This window comes from Sturnira hondurensis, unplaced genomic scaffold (assembly GCF_014824575.4).
Source record: "Sturnira hondurensis isolate 20B ecotype Veracruz unplaced genomic scaffold, ASM1482457v3 Scaffold0019216, whole genome shotgun sequence".
Lineage (NCBI taxonomy): Eukaryota > Metazoa > Chordata > Mammalia > Chiroptera > Phyllostomidae > Sturnira > Sturnira hondurensis.
The window spans coordinates 7,277,823-7,300,136 of record NW_028091847.1 but is presented as its reverse complement, the minus strand read 5'-3'; the positions used below and the strand labels follow the sequence as shown (position 1 = coordinate 7,300,136).

General features: G+C 47.0%; 1 protein-coding gene across 2 annotated transcripts in view; it reads left to right on the top strand.

The window, feature by feature from the left end:
* The window catches only part of HHAT (hedgehog acyltransferase), a 241,023-nt gene that overhangs the window by 51,253 nt on the left and 167,456 nt on the right, over positions 1–22,314 (top strand). For both annotated transcript variants that reach the window (XM_037027606.1, XM_037027605.1), the window contains one exon: positions 20,200–20,350. In XM_037027606.1, coding sequence (XP_036883501.1) covers positions 20,200–20,350 — 151 coding nt within the window. The remainder of the gene's footprint in view (positions 1–20,199; positions 20,351–22,314) is intronic.

The following is a 22,314-nucleotide window of genomic DNA, read 5'->3' as shown; positions in this document are numbered from 1 at the left end:
CTTCTCCCACCATCCACACCCTCCACCCGTCAGTGCGTTTGCTACAGCCAGTGGACCCGCGCTGACTGCCCTTGTCACCCGACGTCCACAGTTCACGTTAGAGTTCACCCTTCGTGTTGTGTGGTCTGTTTGGTGTGTGATGATGTGTGTCTACCGTTGGAATGCACAGAACAGTTTCGCAGCCACAGACAAGCCTCAGCTTTGTCTCCTTGTCCCTTCCTCTCCCAACCCTTGCTCATCTCTGACCTTTTTTACCATCTCTGTGGTTTTGCCTTTTCTAGAACATCAGAGTTGGAGTCATATAGTATGTAGCTTGTTCAGATCGACTTCCTTCATTTAGTGATATGCATTTAAAGTTTATCCATGCCTTTTTTTTAAATCCTCACCCACAGACATTTTTTCATTGCTCTTAGAGGGAGGGGAAGGGAGAGAGAGAGACATCAATATGAGAGAAAAGCATTGATTGGTTGCCTCCCTAGGGGCCCGGGCTGGGAATTGAACCCACGACCTTTCTGTTATGGGACCAAGCTCCAACTAACTGAGCCGCACCTGCCAGGGTTATCTATGTCTTTTATTGGCTTTATAGCTCATTTCTTTTTGGTGCCGAATAATATTCCACCGTCCGGATACACCAGTTTATTTCTTCAGTCACCCAGTGAAGGACATGTTAATTGATTCTAGGTTTTGCCATTGTGAATAATGATGCTACACGCATTTACGTGCAGGCTCTTGTGTGGACATAAGTTGTCAAGTCCTTTGAGTGAATACCAAGGAGGACAATTTCTGGATTGTAGGTGAGAGTGTGTTTATTTTTGTGAGAAACTGTTTTTCTGAAGCGGCTCTACCATTTTGCATTTCCGTCAGCAGCGAATGAGTTCCCGTTGCTTCACGTCCTTGCCAACATTTGGTGGTGTCAGAATTTTGGATTTGGGCCATTCTGATAGGTGTGTAGTAGTATCTCATTGTTTTACTCTGCAGTTCCCTACTGACATGTGATGTGGAGCATCTTACCCTGGGCTTGTTTTTCAGGTTGCTCTGGGGTTTGCCGTATGCTACTAACCCCAATCTGCCTTCAGGTGGCGCTGCGCCACTTCCTGGTAGTGCAAGTACCTGTTCATAATATAGTCCTGACTCCTCCTTGTAACGAAATATTCTGAATTCCTCTCCTGTCACTTCTGTGATTAATGTCATTCATCCCACTTAAATAATCTCAATACATGGTTGGTTTTATTGTGAGCAGACTGTTATTGATTTTATACTTTTACTTATTCCTGCTTTACTGTTCACTATTTTTTTTTGATTCAACTTTCTGACCTATATATTGTTTCCTTCTCTCTTAAGATCTTTTAAAAATCATTTGTTGCAAGGCATGTCTACTGGAAACAAATTCCACCATTTTTGTCTGTCAGAGGAAGTATTTCTTATTCAGTTTTGAAGGACAGTTTCCCTGGGTACAGAATCCTAGGTTGGCATTTTTTTTCTCTAAACACTATAAATATTTCCCTCTACTCTCTTCTTGTTTGCAAGGTTTCAGAGAAAAATGTTGGTGTCATTTTTATCTTTGTTCCGGCAAAGGGTAGGTGTTTTTCTCCCCTCTGACTTCTTTCTGTGTTTTTTCTTTATCTTTGATTTTCTGCTGTTCGAGTATGATATGCTGGGGACAATTTGGGGTCATTTATTATGGTTGGTGTTCTTTGCGCTTCTGGGATCTCTGGTTTTGTGTCTGGCTTTAATTTGGGGAAACTTTTAGTCATTATCGCTTTAAATATTAGCGTCCATTCCTCTCTCCTCTTTCTGGCATTTGCACCACATGCATGTTCATTGTCAAGTTGCGGCTGGGGTCTTTGTCTGAGGACAGACACCACAGACGGCAGGTTTCCCTCAGCAGCAGCGCGTGTGCACAAGCTTGTCAGGTGTCGATGCCCCTGAAGCCAGGGCACACGCGAGGGTTAGAGGGCCTTGCTCTGTAACAAGTTACTCCACAGCCTGGTGGGCAGGCAGATAGAACCGCTCGGACCAACAGGTCTCTAGAATCTGTGACCGTGGCCACTCCTGGTCTTTGCAGGTGGACTTGCCTCTCTGACGGTCCATCCCCTGGGCCGTATCCGCAGGGTCTCAGCCATTCTCCGCAGCCAAGAGTCCAAGTGTGGTTAATGCCTGAATTTTGGCCCACGTCCACAAGGGAAAATGACCAGTGCAGATGTGTTAACATTTCTTGTCCACTGCACTATCTGATTTGTGTGAATTGAGACCTCCTTTTTGGATATTTTTGGATACTTACAACTTCACTAAGAAAATGTATTTGGCCTTCAGAAGCATGTGAGATAAATTGTTTTATATGGTTTTTGTTGCTTACAAAAATTTCTATGTGTTTTTTTTTTCTTTTATGGATTACAAAAACCGCTGCCAGTCTGAAAGCACCCACTGGGACATGGTAAATGAAGGCACTCTTCCTGAGGACAGAAGTGTCCTGGCGACACCTCAGGGTGCCACAGACACCAGGAAGGGTGCCACCTTCCTGAGGTGTGGATGGTCTGGGGGGTGTCGGTCTGAGCAGAAACCCCTGGACAGGTCAAAAGCTGCGCTGCACTTTGTGTTCATGTGGGGGGTGTTTCGGGAGCAGCAAGCGGAGATGTACTGAGAGACAGAGAAGCCAGCTGACCTGGTTTGCCAGGGACTTTTCCCTCACTGTCTTGCGTTTGGCAAAGCAAGTCTCATCTGGGGGGACCTCTCAGTCCCGGACAAACTGGGATGATTGGACCGCCTGTATGAGAACTCAGAAATGAGTGTAGAGCAAATGTGAGTGGTCCCATTTCTGGGACCAAGTAAGTACTTTGCGAGAGCTTTTATACAGAGTGACATCCCCAACAGGCCCGTGGAGGAGGCACTGGAGTTGTTTTGTGGGTCCGGACTTGTACAGCGAGAGTTACTGTAAAACAGAAACTGTTTAGGAAGACCCTCTGGTTTCCAGGTACTTCAGGCCATCTTCTCCCGGTGGTCCAGGTATTTCTTTGGAGGTGAGACATTGGGGAGATTGTGTAGTCAGGAATTTTAGAGCCAAATTGGACCTCACAGGTCATCCAAAACTCTCATTTTATAGATTAGGAAATTCAGGCTCAGAGGTCAATGGCCTTTCCGAGGTCACAGCTGGTTGGCCGCCTGGCTTAGGAGCGAGCCAGCGTGTTGATTTCCAGGCCCTGGTTCTTCCCTTTTCCTTCACTCCCCCTTATTCGGTTCCGGGGCGTCACTGTGTGCAGGGCGCTGTCCCAGTGACTGCTGCTGGTGAGGCCTGGTGTGGGCTTCCCCTGTGAAATGTGTGAACAAGAGAGCCACTGGCCTCTGCCTCAGGGGGCAGCAGGGATGAGACCTCGGAGAAGGACACCAGTCGAGTCTCACAGGTGCAGTGCTGAGTTTCGGTGACAGCAGCCGGTTGTTGAATGCCCCTGGAATCTAGGAATTGCAAATGCGGATGCCTGGGGGTTAAACAGGACATTCGGAGCCCGCTCCACCCAGGCAGGCAGGAGGCTCAGGAACTGTTTGGCAGGTGCCAGTCCAAACGTCTTTGCCAAGGAGGACCTTGCCCACTTTTGTGATCATTCTTCTCTGCACCCTCCTGGTGCCCCACTGTTACCCAAACGAGTTTTTAATGGTGGTCACATGCTCACCAGCGAGCACGCGGGCAGTGAAGGGAGTGGGAAATAGACTGGAAGTGCCACCCCTCACTTCCCATTTACCTATTGTTTCTCGTCCGTATTACTTACAAGGATTCGTTTATCATCCTTTTCCCTCACTACCTGCTTTTTAAGCTTCATATAGTCTGAATTTTTTCTTCCATGATGAAATGTTCTTTTAGATTCTGTTTTTCAGCATATGATTGTACCAGTTTTGTGGTGTTCCTTCTTATGGCTTCACTGCTATTTAGTGATCTGGTTCTCTGTTGCTAATCACTGTTTAAAATTTCACCCTGTTGAAGTAATGCTTCAGTGCACGTACACACGTCAAAGCCTTTTCAGACTCATCCCCGGTGATGATTTACTGAGGGTGCTCTGCTAGGTCAAGGCTTTGGCTGCTTATTGCCAAACTGGACTTTAGAAAGACGGGGCTGTTTTTCATTCCCAGCGTCGGCAGTGCTGACGAGAGGTCATGGAAGAGTGTTTTTATGCAGTGAATTTCTGTTTGGAAGGCACACGTCTCCCACCCCGTCCCCGTCACCCGCTTTTCCTGATTCTGCATCTCCGCTCCCTGCCTGGTGGGGGCGGTGAGCATCCTGTTGCTATGGGGCAGCTGTGGGTTTCAGCTCTGGGTTCCGAGAAAAAGCCGCTGTCGGGGTAGGAGGGGCCTGGGGGAGGCGCTGCTGCCAGGGCAGGTGTGGGGTGGAGTCTGGCCCTTCCTCCCAGGGGTCCTGGACTGAGCCCTTCCCAGAGACGGTCCTGGGAGCCTTGCCGGGCTTCCGGCAGCTTGATTGACCTGTGAATGTTGAGGCTGTGAACCTACCACTTAGGAACGTGGGTTTTCGGATGGGACAAACCTTTCTCCTTCCCACAAGATAAGTTGTGTTCCGAGTTTTTCAGATACCCCCTACCAGGTATGGAAATGTTGTATATTCATAAAATATTCACGTCACGACGCACTAGCAATAATGGACTGACTGAGACCGGGGATTCTGGGGTATAAAGCCTCCTCCGGAATGCTGTGGCTTCTCTGGAAAGCAGCACCTGGCTGCAGTGGTGTGATGGCTTCCCACTGGGCTCTGACTAAAACCAGCCCGGTCCGCCATAACAAAACCCCCACCTCCCGGACTTCACGCATGCCACCTTCCCTTTGCCCTCTGACCTCTGCCCTTTCTCATCAGCTGTCCCTTCCAGTAGCAGTGTTCTTTCTCTTCATCACTGTATGACTGTTGGTCATTGCCATCTCGCCCTAAACGTCTCTTCCTAAGAGAAGTTTCCCTGGTCACTCAAACAGAAACAGCCAGTTGGCACCTGATGTCGCCTCCTCCGGGGGCTCGTCACCGTCTGCAATTTGCCCTGCTGGTCTCTCACGGTTGGATCTGTGTTCCGTGGAAGGAGGGACCTTATTTAAATTGGTTGCCATGGTGTCCTAGTGCCTGGAACAGTACACAGCCAATCACTGACCTTGGAGAAGTATCTGTTATGTATAGATAACGTGGTCGGTCAGGCAAAGGTCCTTTCTGTTGACTGTTAAGAGCAGGCGCCCTCAGTTGACTCACTTGGGGTCTGAAGATCTGAGTTTTAGTCTTAACCCCATGTTCACTGGTTCTGTGACCTTGGAATAAGCACTCACCACATCTGGATCTCGGCGCCCCTGTGAAACAAGACCCCCAGTGTTTGCCCAAAGAACCCGGCAGGGCAAAGACTGGCGGCCCCATGGTTGTGCAAGCTCTTTGGAAACTTCTAATCCTGTGACAGGTGGAAAGACAGCCCCTTACTGAGAGCAGGCAATTCTGACAATGCAGAGTGGACCGCAGGTGGGGGTCTTGGTCAGCACTTGGCTGATGACAGCTTCCCCGCAGACTTCAGTTCAGGAAAGCCTCCAGGGAAAGCCCTCCAGGCTGAAACCTTCCTCTTTGAGGATTCTGCCAACCAGGACAGGTGGTGGTTTGGTCAGAATGAGGCGGGGAAACACCCAGAAGGCGAGCCCTGGCAGTTCCCACCGAAGCAGTGATGGGGAGGAGCACTGCTCTGGTGGTTCGTTTTGTCACGTCCAGCGGCCGAGCGCCCCTGCAGTGGGGCCAGCACCTCCTCTTAGAGCTGAATGACGTTAGGTTTGCGTCCCCTGGCCAATGCCCTGAGTTCTTTCTCACTCAGCAACTCTCCGAGTGGGTTGGTTTTCTATGTGCCTGACCCAGAGAGAAGAAGGATCCTTATATAGAAATAGGAGGCCGGAGTGACCTTAGAGGTATTGCCTCTCACTCTGGGTCGGTAAATTGGCATTACAGCTTGGCCCCGTGAGCTTGGGTGACAGGTGTCCGCCCCAGGGCTGGTCTTCCATCAGGGTGCTGACAGATGAGCCTTCGGGGGCTCAGCCTGGCTGGGGTGGCTTTGTCACCGTGCGGCTGACGTGGCTGGAGTTCCCACGTGGCGCCACAGCTTTCCATTTGCGATGTGGTCGTGGTTTGATTTGATGTTCTGTCTGGCTGAAGAGCCTTCAGAAATTCCCGTGCCCCACTCCACTCCCTTTGGCAAACACCAGTCTGTTCTCTTTATATGTGGGTCCATTTCTGTGTTGTTTGTCTGTCTGTCGTAGGTTTTACATATGAGTGATATCAGATAGCTTTTGTCTGACTTATTTCATTTAGCATGATATCCTCTGGGTCCATCTGTCTTGTCGCAAATGGCCAGCTTTCATTCTTCTTTGTTGCTGAATAATATTCCCGTGCGTGTGTTTGTACATGCCCCATTTTTATCCATCCATTTATTGATGGACACTTAGGTTGCTTTCCTATCTTGGCCATGTTAAATAATGCTGCAGTAAAGATACCTTTTTGAATTAGTGTTTTTGTTTTCTTTGGGCAAATACCCAGAAATGGAATTGCTGGATCATACAGGTACTTTATTTTTAAATTTTTGAGGTTTCTCCGTGCTATTTTCCATAGTGGCCGCACCAGTCTGCATTCTCACCAGCAGTGCCTGAGGGTTTCCTTTTCTCCACATCTTCTCCAGAACTTACTTCAGACTTATTGGTGACAGCCATTCTGACAGGGATGAGATGATACCTTATTGTTGTTGTAATGTGCAGTTCCGTGACAATTAGTGATGCTGAACGTCTTTTCATATGTCTGCGGGCCATCTGTATGTCCTCTTTAGAGAAATGTCTACTCAGGTGCTCTGCCCAGTTTGTAATTGGATTTTTTTGGTGTTAAATTATATGAGCTCTTTGTGTATTTTGGATATTAACCCTGTATTATATGTATCATTGACAAATATCTTCTCCCATTCAGTAAATTGTTTTTTAATTTTGTTGATGACGCCTTCACTGTGCAAAACCTTTTTAGTTTAATATGGTTGCATTTGTTTATTTTTTGTTTGTTTCCCTTGCTCAAAGAGGAATAGCCAAAAAGATATTGCTAAGAGCAATGTCAAGAATTTACTGCCTATGTTTTTTTAAAGTTATATTTTATTGATTGTGCTATTACCATTGTTCCAATTTTTCCCTTTCTGCCCCCTCCACCCAGCTTCCCTCCACTGCCTCAGGCCATTCTCACCCAGTGTTCGTGTTCGTGGGTCATGCGCGTATGTTCTTCAGCTACTCCGTTTCCTGCTGTACTTTGCATCCCATGGCCATTCTGTAACTACCTATTTGTGCTTCTTAATCCCCTCACCTCTTCACCCGTCCCCGACACCACCTTCCCATCTGGCCGCCATCAAAATGCTCTCTGTATTGATGATTCTTTTTCTGTCCTGCTTGTTCATTTTATTTTTTAGGTTCAGTTATTGATAGGTATGTATTTGTTGCCATTTTATTGTTTATACTTTGACATTCCTCTTAAAGAAGACCCTGTAACATTTCATAGGGTAATGGTTTGATGATGATGAACTCCTTTAGTTCTTTCTTGTCTGGGAAGCTCTTTGTTTATCCTTTGATTCTAAATGATAGATTTGCTGGGCAGAGTAATCTTGGTTATGGGTCCCTGTTTTTCATCACTTTGAATATTTCTCCCTAGCCCCTTCTAGCCTGCCAAGTTTCTTTTGAGAAATAAGCTGACAGTCTTGTGGGAGCCCCCTTCTAGGTAACTAACTGCTTTTCTCTTGCTGCTTTTAAGGTTCCCTCTGTCTTTAGCCTTAGGCATTTTAACTGTGATGTGTCTTTGTGTGGGCCTCTCTGGGTTCATCTTGTTTGGGACCCTCTGTGTTTCCTGGACTTGTATGTCTATTTTCTTGACCAAGTTATGGAAGTTTTCTGTCATTTTTTTCAAGTAGTTTTCCAATTTTTTGCTCTCTCTCTTCTCCTGGCGCCTCCCTCCATGATGCAATTGTTGGTATGCCTGAAGTTGTCACAGAGGCTGCTTATACTGTCCTCATTTTTTGTGCATTCTATTTTTTTCTTGCTGTTTTGATTGGTTGCTTTTTCTTCCTTATATTTTAAATCACTGATTTAATTCTCAGCGTCATCTCTTCTGTCGATTCCCTGTAAATTGTTCTTTATTTTAATCAGTGTATCCTTCATTTCTGACTGGATCTTTTTTATGTCGTTGAGACCCTTGTAAGTTCCTTGAGCATCCGTATAACCAGTGTTTTGAACTCTGCATCTGGCAGCTTGCTTGCCTGCATTTTGTTTAGCTCTTTATCTGGTGTTTTGTTCTGTTTATTCATTTGGGCCCTGTTTCTTTGTCTCCTCATTTTGGCAGCCTCCCTGTGTTTGTTTCTATGTGTTAATATTTGGGAGAGCTTCTGTGTCTCCCAGGCTTGGCAGTGTGGCCTAATGTAGTAGGTGTCCTGTAGGGTCCAGTGGCACAGCCTCCCCTATTGTCCAAGTTGGGTACTCAAGGTAGGTCCACTGTATGTGCTGTGTACACGGTCTTGTAATTGAGCCTTGATTGTTGTTGGCACATCCATGGTCAGCCGCCTCCTGTGTTCTGTTCAGGGTCACACAGCGTAAGCTACCGAGTGATCTGCAGATGGCTTGTGCTGGTCTTGGAGGTGCCTGGACAAGGCCCAGCTGTGAACCAAGGCTGGATGCTGCTCGTGCTGGGCCTGGGGCAACTTAGTGAGAGGTATGGCGCTCCCTGAAGTCAGGTGCTGCTTGTTTGGGAGAATTCAGAAAAATCTGAAGCATGAACCAAGACAAGCCATTCGTATGGAAAAGGCACTGGAGTTGGGTGGGGCAGGGATTCAGGGAATCACCAGCGTGGGGCAAACAGTATAAACCAGATTGATGGAGCCTCAGGTATGGTAGTGGCTGCCAGCTCTGTGGCTCTGTCCAGGGGAGGCTCAGAAAAGGTACAGTGGCCTCTGCCAGCACTTCTGCCTCTGTGAAAGGTGCCCTATACCTCTCACCCTGACCCCGGACAATTCAGTTCCTCCCCATGTCTCTGGTGCCATTCAATCTGCTGCCCCTGCACTGGAGCTCAGAGGAAGTGAGTCTGAGTAAGTCTGTGCATGGGGCGCTTAAGAGGAACTTCCAGGGAGTCCAGCAGTTTCTGTCTTCCACAGCCTCAATCCCCCTGGCACTGGAGCCCTGGGCTGGGGGGCCTGGTGTGGGCCTGGCCCCCTCTGTGTCTGAGATATCCCTCCTAATTTTTATCTTCTGTCATGGTTGTGGGACCAGCCCCTTCTGCATCTCTGCCCCTCCTACCAGCCTCGATGTAGTTTATTCTTTAATTTCTTAGTTGTAGGACTTCCATTCCAGCTTGATTTCCGATGGATCTGAATGATGGTTTTCTATAGTTTAGTTATAATTTTGATGTGGTTGTGTGAGGAGGCAAGCTGTGTTTACCTGCACTGCCATCTGACCAGAAGTATGCCTGTGTTTCATAGGAGTTTTGTAGTTTTTGGTCTTTCATCCATTTTGGGACGCATTCATCCTAAGTGGAATGCATTCCACTGAGCCGTGGTGTATAATCCTTTTAATGTGTTGTTGAATTCAGTTTTTTTTTGGGTATATTGTAAGAAAGTGATCCAGTTTTATTTTTTGTGTGTATTTGTCCAGTTTTGCCAGCACTGCTTATTGAAGAGACTGTCTTTACTCCATTGTATATACTTGCTACCTTTGTTGTAAATTAATTGACCATATAAGCAGGAATTTATTTCTGGGCTCTGTATTTTATTCTGTTGTGTCTATTTTCATGCTGGCACCATACTGGTTTGATTATTGTAGCTTTGTAGTATAGTTGATATCAGAGCATGTGATACCTCTCACTTTGTTCTTTCTAAAGATTTTTTCGTCTATTTGATGTCTTTTGTGGTTCTATATAAATTTTAGGTTTAGTTGTTCTAATTGAGAAGAATGTTATTGGTATTTTAATAGGATGGCATCAAGTCTGTACATTACTTTAGGTAATAAGCATATTTTAACAGTGTCCATCCTTCTAATCCATGAGCACAGTGTATCTTCCCATTTATTTGTATCTTGTTCAATTCTTTCTTTAATGTTTTATGGTATTAAGAGTATTCGCCCTGGCTAGGGTAGCTCAGTGGATTGAGTGCAGGCTGTGAACCAAAGGGTCACTGGTTCGATTCCCAGTCAGGGCACATGCCTGGGTTGCAGGCCAGGTCCCCAGTGTTGGGGCCAGGTGAGAGGCAACCACACATTGATGTTTCTCTCCTTCTCTTTCTCCCCAACACCTCTCTCTAAAAATAAATAAATAAAATCTTAGGGGAAAAAAGAGTACAGGCCTTTCAATTCTTTGGTTAAATTTATTCCTAGGTAGTCTATACTTTTTGATGCATTTGTAAATGAGATTATTTTCTTCCTTCTTCTGATTGTTCATTATTGGTTAATAGAAATGCAACGGATTTCAATATTTTGGTCCTGTATTTTGCAACTTTACTGAATTCATTTATTAGTTCTAACAGTTTTTTGTGGAGTCTTCAGTGTTTTCTATCTATGCTATTATGTCATCTGCAAATAATGAGAGTTTTATTTTTTCCTTATGAATTTATTTGTTTTTTAAAAGATTTTATTTACTTACTTTTTTAGAGAGAGGGGAAGGGAGGAGGAAGAGAGAGAGAGAAACATCAGTGTGTGAGAGATATATGATTGCCTCTTGCATGGTCCCAACCGGGGACCTGGCCTGCAGCCCAGGCATGTGCCCTGACGGGAACTGAACCATCGACTTTTCAGTTTGGAGGCCGGCACTCAATCCACTGAGCCACATCAGCCAGGGCTCGGTGGATGCCTTACCAATTTGGTTGCCTTTTCTTTGTCTTATCTGATTGCTGTGGCTAGGACTTCCAATACTGTGTGGAATAGAAGGGCTGATAGTGGGCATCCTTGTCTTGTGCCTGATCTTAGAGAAAAGGCTTTCAGCTTTTCACTATTGATTATGAATCAGCTGTGGGTTCATCATATATATGGCCTTTATTGTGTTGATATATGTTCCTTTTATACCCACTTAGCTCAGACTTTTTATTGAAAGTGTTGAATTTTATCAAATACTCCTTCTGCATCTGTTGGGGTAATCATATTGTTCTTATCCTTTACTGTGTTAATGTGATGTATTGTTTTGATTGGTTTACAGAAGTTGAACCATCCTTGTGTCTCCGGGATAAATTCCACTTAGCCATGGTGTATAATCCTTTTAATGTGTTATTGAATTTGTCTGCTAATATTTTGTTGAGAATTTTTGCATTGGCCAGAGGCTCTTGAATATATTAATTGATTTAGTGTATGACTATTAGTCTCAGTAGTTCAGTAGTATCTGGTAGACATACCAGAAAAGTCCAGGAGGTGGCAGTAAAAGCTAGGTAGTCATTCGAGAACTTCAAATTGGACGCAACTTTGTCAGCCTCATACTCAGCCTGTCCTGGTCCATATACGGGCGTCCAGGTGGTTGTGTTTCTTGGCCAGAGAGGGTGCTCTACCGAAGTGGCCATTCTTACTCCAGTTTTCGTGATGTCTCTGAGTTCCATCACTGTAAGCTCTTTCCACGAAATTCTGCAAAATGCTAAAAAATTCTTAATTTACTCTAGTTTTGAGTTTTCATGCAGAATGTGTTTTTATGTGCTGGCTGTAGATGAGAATGTCACTGGACTTCAGCAGTGAGTTATGTAGCAGTCCCTTCATTTCTAGGTGAAGAGGACTGGCCTCTCGTGCCCGGAGTGAGCCGAGGCCAGCACGCTCCTCGGACTTCTGGCCCGTGGCCTCCTCTGTCTCCCATCTTTGCTTTTGTGGAATTAGTTCTGTGTCAGGATCGTTTTGCCTTGCCCTGATTATCAGGTGGCACTCGGTTCTTTTACTTGATTTGTACACACGCATCCCCCAAACAAAAGTCCATTCAGGTAAAGCATTGTGTGTGTTCGAGGACTGGTACTGGGGAGAGCGCCACGACTTAAACTCGACAGTTGGAGCTCCTGGCCCTTCTGCCCCATCTGAAACTCAGGCGCTGCCCGCTGGCCCTGCTCCTCTGCCCTTGTCTCTGCCCCCCTCTTTCTCCTGCCCTTCTTCTCTCAGGAGCAAACACCATCCCCTGTTTCTTAGAGACTGTACTGCAGCCCCCCCCCCCCCCAACACACACACGCGCACACCTGCTCCTGTCCCACTGGGCCTTCACATACCCTTGTGCTGGGCACACATTGTTGCTGAGGTTCCCTTTATCTAGCTAACTCCTGCTTCAAAACAGCTCACCTCTGGGCCAGGGGTGCCCCCTCTCGCCCCCACGGTGCAAATGAATTGCTCTTTATTGGAGAGAGAAGTTGAGTGTTCTAGTCCTGAGTGGCCATCACCTTTGTAACCCTGGCAGATCGAGGGACTTTAGATGGGCTCCCATCTAAAGTGATTGTAAAGTGTTGTTTATGTGCGAACTGTCCTCAGATCGAGTTGTGATCAATGAGAAAATGGTGGTCGTTCAATTCACATCAACCCAACGAAGTTTCAGGAAGCCTCCAGAGGCAATCACCACCTGCCCATTTGTTCTTCTGAGGCACAGAGACCCGGAGGCGAAGTGGGGAGGTCCAGGGGCGGCCTTATCTGCAGTTCCAGAATGTAGGAGAAATGTTGGTATTAGTGATGAGAATTTGGGGTTCATAGCGAACGGGTGTCCCGTAAAGATCCAGCCAGGTCGCTGGGGCCTTGGACGCCCTGCTTTTCAAACCAGGTGGTTCCTTCCTGTGAGAGGGAAGAGGCCCAGAGCGCAACCTGCATATTCTGAAAGATGGAAAGGAATCATTTTATGTCCTTTAAAATGGCCACATTTTAAATTGCTTTCACACACCTCAAGCACTATCACAATAGATGAGGGAATATATTGTACTGATTCTACAAAATTAAATAAACACATAGGTAAAATTCTATAAATATAGATTAAACATACTTTGACTTCCCGCAACCCCCCCCAAATTTGAGCCGATCTGAGAATTACCTGAGGGTTTATCCTTTGGCGGGGGTGGGGGGTGGGCTTTGGCAGCTGGCAGTAAGTTTGGCTTTTCCCCTTACACCGTGCCTTACCTTATGGAGTAGAGTGGTCAAGTTTTGCCAAGAGTTGTTTGTAGCACGACTTTTTGGGGAGATTTTTATTTTAGCAGAGCTCTTTGCAGAGAGGCTTGGGGCTTTGCTTCTCCAAGAGAGAGCGTCAGATGGGGTCCAGGAGGCCGCTGTCCTTCCTTCAAAGCCTGCTGTAGAGCATCGCTTCTTCACAGTGAAGTTGTGGCTGTCAAAATTATAGCGGTCTTTAGCTAATAAAAGGAAAGGTCGGTCCATTGGCACAAGGCTTATTTTAAATCCCCTGCGTATCGTCTTCTCGGACAGCTCATAGATGGGTGTCAGAGTGGGTGGGGAGCACTGCCTTCCGAGCTCCGTCACACAGCCCGCAGAGTGCCGGGAGGGGCGTCTCTTTCCAGTACAGGACAGCGGAAGAGAGGGATACACAGCAACGTAACGCTGACCTCACCGACCCCCAAATTGCTGTTGGCACATTGATGAATGTTTTTAAACCTGGGGAAGCGGAGTAGGGTGTGGATCTGCTAACTGGCGATTTCTCACACTTGACTGGACGTCACTTCTCAAAAAACTTGTTTTGCATTCAGATTTCAGGACTCTGGCTCAAACCTACTAAATCAGAACTTGTCAAGGAGCGGTCCAGGAATCTGTGATTAACTGTTATCCCTGGTGATTCTTAGGACCAGATACATTTGGGAAGCACCGTTGTACGTGATGGAGACCGTGATGCCCATCTTCCCATAGGGAGACTGCCACTTCCCAGGGTGTGGGGGACTTAAGTGACTTTATCATTCTGCCTCGCAGCATTCCCCCCCAACTTCTCTCTCTGACTTGCCCCTCTCCACTTCATTCCTTTAGGCCTTTCTTCTGTGCTCACGGGGTGAGCAAGAAGGCGGAATTGTGCACATTTAAGTCCTTTCCGCTCATTGTCTTCTACAAATGCATTTGATTGGTGGATGAGGAGGAAGTTGAATATTCCTGGTTGAAATTCAGGGTTTAAGTAGGGGCTCTTCGTGCCTCCCCTTTGAAAGCTTGGCGTTTTGGAGAATTAAAAGCCTGAACATGTAATTAACCCCCATGTCTTCATCATCCAGGCTCAACAGTTATCATCTGGACTCTCTCCTGCCTTGTTTTGTATCTTAGGCATCTTATCAGTATCCAGAAATGGTTCAGTCATCTCTCAAAAAGATAATAACTCTCATTTTCTTTTGTTTCTTAAAAGACTAATTTTTGAGAGCAGTTTAAGAGAGTTTCATAATTGAGAGGAGGGGACCAAAATAGCCAGGGTGACCCCTGCTCCCACACACGCACTGCCTCCCGGGCCAGCGTCCCCCAGCACAGAGGCGCATCAGTTGCAGCGGATGCGCTGGCCTCGGCTCATTGCTGCCACCCATAGCCATTAGGGTCCCTGGTTGGTGTTTTGTGTTCTGTGGGTTTAGACAAAGGTACGATAACATGTATCTATTCAGTTTTCTTTTGACCTTTAGAGTCTTGTAAGATGAAATATGGTGGATTGTAACTATACCCCAATTCGACTGAGCCTAGGATGAAGGTGGTAGTTTATAGTTTTTCTCTGAAAGAGCTCAGAAGGATCACATTACTGAGTGGTCTTGCCCCCTGACACATCCAGGTGTATGAGATTTGGGGGATAAAAGAGAGCGTTGGCAAGGGGCTTGGCTGGGAGCGAAGAGGTGGGCAGGTGAAGGTGATTGCAAGGTACCTATTTGTTCATGGTGAAGGTGTAATAGAGCTCAGCAGATGTACATTAGAATTCTTTTGAAAATCTTAACTGCTCACTGGGTGGAGTTTAGGGGCCTATCCCTAAGTGGGCGTCCTTAGAGGGGGTTTTGGCTCAGCATTTCAGCACCAGCTGGTGCTGAGGTAATGTCTGTGCACCTTTGGAAATGGTAATGAACTGCCAAAAAGCCAACCATTTCCTTCTTTCCTTCTACAACGTCACAATGAGGAGAGAGGGATAAGATATTGGACATCTAACATTTATTTTGAAAACTGGGAATGCAAACATATATCAAATAGCATCAAATTCTCTTCTTTTTCCACTTTTTGGTGGCATTAAACATTCTAAGGTTTGTTAATATACAGTAGAAAAAATTAATTATTATACATTTTTTCCTTGGATTCAAATCCCAAGATTATATAAAATTAATGCAGTGTGAACCTGAAGCTACTCTATGATGTACTACCATGAACTTGACTGCTCAAATACAGATACTTGGTGTGGTGTGAGGATAACTTCAGGGTCATGGTTACGGAGTGGGAGGGGTGCCTGCCTGACACTGTGGCGTCACCGAGTAGCAAGTCACAGCGGTACTTTGAAACACCTACTCCCTGCCCTCCATCCCTCCACCCCTGATATCCCGTAGAATACTACGGCATTTGTTGAAGCCTGTCTAATGAAGGATGGCGCCCAGGTAAGCTAGCGTACAGATACCTTCCTAGGTGGCACACGATGGTGTGCGTTTCTTTTAGGCAAAGTTGGTGTATGGAACTCTGAAGTTGTTGGATACTTTAGGGTGACAATTATTCACTTTCTAAAGGGATTTTTTCCTTCCTTGAAGGATTTGCAATAGATTGCTTTAATCAGTAGTTAATTTCCAAATCTTGTTGTACGTAGACTTTATGGGGCACTTCTACTGGGCCCAGTGAATTTCACTGAAGCATCAGAATTCAGACAGAAATCTACACCTGGTCTCCACCTAAAAAGTTGCTTGACAGAATTTCTGGGTCATTTGTCCTGTGTAAAAACTCCTTCCTCCCCTGTGTCGCTGTGAGTGTGAGGTATTACTAGCGCAGTTCTGATGGGCAGAGTCTTTTTCCCTATAGTGTTTGGGTTGGGAAGGGCCTTTGTGGACAGAAATAAATAAACTCTTAATTCAGCATGTCTGTTCTGTTATAATACTAGAGTTGTGCTTTTGTTGAACTTCAATTTGTTTTGCCATATAACAATGCTTCTGGAACACCTTGATTTTACTTTAAGATGTATTTTGTGAAGTATTCAGTATTTTTATAGGCAAATTATCATTTGCACGTTGTGTGATAGGATATATTACAGTCTTTCCCCCGAAGACATTAACAACATGTAATTAATGAAGTTGGGCAAATCGGGTTTAATACCTACCTAGGTAACTTTATTTCTCCCAAGCAACATGTCCTTTCTTTGAAGAGAGGCATTTTGGTGATTTAAACCCTAAGAAGAACAAAGTATTCAAAACTAGGTTTTCCAATAACTAATCTGTGCGAAGTTGAACTGTTTGGGAAGCGAACTCTCCTTCGGGTTCCTGAGTTAAGGACGACTCGGTTTGGCAGGAAGGGGGTCCCGATTGCAAGTCTGTGGACGTGGAGGTGCTCGCCGTGGGCACGGCCACTGCGCGATTATTTCTCGGAGGTCTTTGCTCGCAGCGTGTGCTGGAGGCTGGCTTTCTGAGGATCTTCAGCGCTCCGTCTCTGTATTTTATTTTCTGCTTGGACGGACCCCCTTAGCTCCCCTCACAGCTCCTCCACCCGGCCACCTGGTCTGCTCCACACGGTCTCCGTGTGGAGCCTGGTCTCCAAGTCGTATGTGGGTCTAGTAAACTTAGTGACACCGAGGCACACAGACCCAGGTTTAAGTCCTGAGCCTGCTACTTAGTAGTGTGTGACCTTGGGTGGATTCTGTCGCCTTTCTGTGCCCAGGGTCTTGTCTGGAAAGGTGGGTAATGTCCACAGAGAAGTGTGACGTGAGAATTAAGTGGGATGATGCTCAGTGTGTGGGGGTCTCCATGATAACCAGCAGCTGCTGTCGCCACGCCGCGGCGCTCTCGCAGAAGCTAGTGTTAGCGGGCTTGCCCTGGAAGTCCAGGCTGTGTATTTTACACACACGCGTGCACACTAAGCACACAGTGAATATTTGTGAAATGTTCTAACGTGTGTAAGCCACTGTCTCAGCCACTGTGTTTGGATTGTTGCCTGTGCTGGAGGTTGGGTTTCGATCCCACCTGTGAGTCACATTCTTTCCTGTCTCTGTGAACAGACCGTGGACTAGACAAAGGCAGAGGCCATGCCTCGTTTAGTGTCTGGCAAGCGGTTGGTGCTTAATAGCTCTCTATTGAGTGGATGCACAGATAAGTTATTAATTCTGTCTGGAGCATACTGAAGATACAAGGAAGAGGCCATATTTGACCTGGCATGGAAGGGCATGTGGGACTTTTCCAAGAGGAGGAGAAGCGATGGGGCGTAAGGGCCGGAGGGGCACCGAGTGCCAAAGGGGAAGGGTAAATGAGGCTGTAAATTGAAACCCACCTGTGAGTCACTGAGGCTGAGCCCCCACAGATTTGGCCTCTAGTCTGCCTCTCACGGCCCCCAGCTAGTGATTCAGTGGTCAGGCCCTCGGCACGTGCTCACTGGACGGATGGATGAATGTCACCTGTGACTCTTTTTGGAGAGGAAGGGGTTGGACAAAACCAGTCAGAACTCTTGCAAATGAGACAATCTTTTAAATACAATCCCAGCAAAAAAATTTTAAGCATTGAAAAATAGCTACATTTTATATTTTTGGATAGGATGCAAGCTACTTCCATTTATGTATGTCAAATAACTTGTAGAGTCATTTGTATTCTTATGTTGCCTTTCATCAATTATATTGCCCGCCTAGTGAGAGCAAAATCCTTAGGGCGAACCCCGAAACCTGAGACCAAGTCTTAGGAGGGAAAGACTGACCTTGAGGTCCAGGGGGGAGAGTAATGAGCTATGCATCCTTCACAGTGGTAACAAAACCAGCAGCAAGACGGCAGAACTCAGGAGCAAACACAATTTTCTCAAGTATTAAACAATGCAGATATTCTAATGAGAATGCTTTAAAAGCTACTATGCATCTTTTTTTCTATAAGCATGTGAACCAGTTATTAAAATAGCAAGGGAAAAAGATAAATTTAAACCTTTGTATCTTAATCCATAAAAATGTTCAATGACATGTAAATGGTGCACCTGTTGCACATTGATAAATGTGTGGCTTCTTGTGCCTTCCATCCATATTGGGGTGAAGCTCCCCAATTACTTCATCTTCCATTAGATCTAGCCATAGTGTAAAAGTAAGTACCTATCAACCATTTCCTCAGCTCAGTTCTATATGAAAATGCTAACAAATGGTAGCCATTCTGTATAAATGGTGACTCATAAAAATGTAGACTCAGCTATGGATTTGAATTCATATGCTTCAGATATAATGACTGTGCAAAAAGAGTGTCAAACTAGAGGCAGTGTGTGAGACAGGAAGCAGCCTGTCCTCTCTGATCATGCATTCGGGGAGCGGGAAGAGAATGCTCTGGTGCTCACGTGTGGAGAGCTCCGACGGCCTTTGCCACGTCCCTGCTCCAGAGCTCCCGTGTGGCCTCTGGCTCGTCAAGCCAATGGTTTTTAGTTCTGGAAGCACTGTGCCGTCCGTCGGTCAGCTTTACCTGTGTCCTGTCATTTCCAGCTCTGGGGTTTTCTGACCACAGCACTCTAGGATCCCCCATGTTGGCCGCTCGGCAGTGGAACTGGTGGTTCTCTTTCATCCAGGGGAGGCGTAAGCCCCCAAGTGCTAGTGCTGGCACGTATATCCCGGTCTCGGTGCATGTGTATACACACACACACACACACACACACACACACACATCTATATGTAGGCGTTCACACACAGATGTCAGCTTTCTCTCTTGACTCTTGTCAGACGTGTCTAAGAATGCTGCAGTGCCATGCCCTGCCTGCCCAGCAGGCGTGAGTGTAGTCTGGTTTCCAGACGTCTGGAGAGCCTCTTTGTCTGACCAGCCCTGCATGGAATGAGGATTCCTGCGCTTTTCTCCTCACAGGACCCACGGCGTTCAGTTTGGATCACTACCGCCGTCTCCCAAACCGTGTATTCAGAAAATGGCTTACGTGCTGCGTCTGGCACTGTTGTGATTTACAGCCACACACTCCGTAGCAGTGACCGTCTTTCAGAGACCCTTGTGCAACATCAGGAGGTCCAGACAGTAACTTTTTGCAGCTTTTGGATATCGTGAGCGATGCTCCTGTGGACATTTGGGCATAATGTCTGTGTGGACGTTGGTTTCCACTTCTCTCGGGCGTGTTGCTGGCCGTGTGGAACTCTGCACGTGGTCACGTGAGGAACCGCCAGGCCGTGCTGTACGGTGGCTGCAGCACCTTGCACTCCCGCCAGCCGTGCGCGGTGGTGCCCGTACTCCCACCTCTTTGCCATCGGTTGCCCACTTGACTTTTTGATTCTCGTCATCCCAGTGGGTGTGAGATTATGTAAGGTTGCAACGACTTGGGGAGGATTTTTCCTTTCGAATAGTTTTTAAGTGCAATATATGATATATGCTTTTTAAAAATAATTTTACTTATTTATTGTTTAGACCTTATGTATCTTTAGAAGGGAAGGGAAAGAGAGAGGAAGAGAAATATCAGTGTATGGTTGCCTCTCGTGAGTCCCCTGCTGGGAACTGGCCTGCAACCCAGGCATGTGCCCTGACTGGGACTCGAACCGCGAATGTGTGGTTCGCAGGCCTGCGCTCAATCCACTGAGCTACACCAGCTGGGGTGCAATATGTGTTTTTAAATGTGCCCTTTTCTAGTATCTGTGGGAGCNCCTTATGTATCTTTAGAAGGGAAGGGAAAGAGAGAGGGAGAGAAATATCAGTGTATTGTTGCCTCTCGTGAGTCCCCTGCTGGGAACTGGCCTGCAACCCAGGCATGTGCCCTGACTGGGACTCGAACCGCGAATGTGTGGTTCGCAGGCCTGCGCTCAATCCACTGAGCTACACCAGCTGGGGTGCAATATGTGTTTTTAAATGTGCCCTTTTCTAGTATCTGTGGGAGCATGACTGCAAGGAGTTCCTATTGCCTGTCACAATAATAAAAGAAATTTCATATTTGTTAATCCAGAAGTTTCACTGGTTGAAACCAACGTGGGAGACTGTAAGAGACATGGGTGCTGACGGGAAGGAGGAGGGTGGGTGGAGCAGAGTGGGGGTGGGGTGGGGGCGTCGCATCTCCCAGAATGCCCCGCTTCCCGCCCCTGCGTCTAACGGCCCCTCTGTCTTTCAGGAGGACTGGCGCTGGCCCAAGTGCTCTTCTTCTACGTGAAGTACCTGGTGCTCTTTGGCATCCCGGCCCTGCTCATGCGCCTGGACGGACTCACGCCGCCGCCCCTCCCGCGCTGTGTCAGCACCATGTTCAGTTTCACGGGCATGTGGAGGTCAGTGGTTTGGTGCAGGGTGTCCCGCGGCGGAGCCCTGGCCCGGTCCACTTCAAAGGGCTGGGGTCGCCGTCCTCTCTCTGTCCTGCACATAAGCCGTAGTTGGCACTTTAGTTTCTTCATTGAAGAGGATGATAATCCATACTCTCTGGCCTCTCACCAACACTGGCCACGATGATGTGTGAGATGAGAAAGCTTGTGGCCAAGGCTGTGTACAGTGCATGAAGGGTTACGGAGACGGCACTGTCTTGCCAACTCGGGGCCTGCCACTCACTGTACAGTGGTGGTTCTATTGTTCCCTCCTCCTTGAGAGTGACGTTTGTCAATGGGACTGTCCATGGGACTGTCAATGAAGAAAAGAGACAGGATACTAGCATGGCCGGTGTGGGCGTTTACCAGCTCTGGGATCTGGGGGAACTTCCTAAATCTCTCTGAGGTTCCATTTCTTATCTCTTAAATGGTAATACTCTAGCACCCACCTCCAAGAGTTCTGGTGGAAATGAAATAAGCTGGTGCGTCTAAAGCTTCTGCCACACAGTAGATGTTAACAAATGTTAGCTTTTACCCGTATGTTATTCTCACACTTGGCGCACATGGGTAGATAGGTGCTTATTCTAGGTTTTCTGACTCTTCTGGATTTTGCTCCATAACACACTGTTGGCCTGGAGTCTGTTCCAAAAGATCCCTCAACCCCCTGCTGTTTCTGATGGTTGTCCTCCAGGTGGCTTGCTTGTAGGTCTTTTTTCTTATTCCTTCCAGTGTGTACAAGTGGCAGGCTTGCTTCTGCAGTTGCAGTTCTAACATTAGAGCCTCAGGGCAGGGGCTTGCACGTCCACAGGAGTCACTGCGGCTTCAGATTTGCTCTCTAGGCGCCTCCATCTGCCTCACCCTGGTCTGGGCCCTGCTTAGAACTGCCATTTTGGCTCATGCACGCGGCCCGTTCAGCCTTCCCCTGTATTCCTGTAGGCAGGAGAGACGAGACACAGGAAGGGGAAGAGCTCAGGGACTATCACCGCATCTGAGGTTGCTCTGAAAAGGGGGTGGATGGTGCACAACACCCTGCTTTCCCATAGTAACTTATTATGGATGCTGAACTTATCTGAGGCCCTGAAAAAACATTTTATTTTTGGTCCAGTTTGCTTTTGGGGATCAGAAATGTCATCTGGCTATTGCAAGAGATGTCAAGTAATTGCTTTGATTTGTCCTTAATTACTTTGTCGAATATCATAGGTTGCCCAGTTTTAAGGGCAAGGTTAGCCAAGGGACTATCTCTAGCCAAGGGGCCAGGGGGCAGCTGGAAGACTTCCGTTAACTTCTGACCTACTCATGAGAGTAATTTACTGAATAAATGGGTCAGGGCTCAGCATGTCTTAGGGGATGTGTTTCAAGTGCCTGGTGTGCACCAAACACCCTTCCTCTGCCCCCTTAGTGTGAATGCTCGCACTGATGCATTTCTTGGGAAGCACATTCTTCTACAGGGCTTCTCCAGTGTCGGCTGGCATCATAGAAAACCATGACCTCGGGCAGGCAGGCTGGCTCCAGGCCCCTGGCTCCTTGTCCATAAATACCAGTGTGCTGAGTGTCACAAGAGGCGGTTGAGGCAGTTCACTGTATTTCACATTCACAGGGGTTGTCTTCTCGTCCTTTATTCTTTTAATTACTTAACTTATTCGTTATTTTTTCTGTCTAAGACCCTCAGCACTATACAGACCACAGAGGTGAGAGAGCATGTCTGCCAAGATCCTTGTCCTTGTTCAGCACTGGCTTCAAATAGCGAGGACCCTGAGTTGTTGACACACTCCCTCCTCCCACTCGGCCACCACGTGGGCGAGGGAGCGATAAGGAGAAGTTCCTCTGGAGGGAGGGTCCTGGATGGCCCTGGGAGCGATTTGGTTCTGAAGGCCGAGGCTCACAGGAAACGTCATGGAATAACACCCACAGTCTTTTCTGGGGTGACCTAGCCT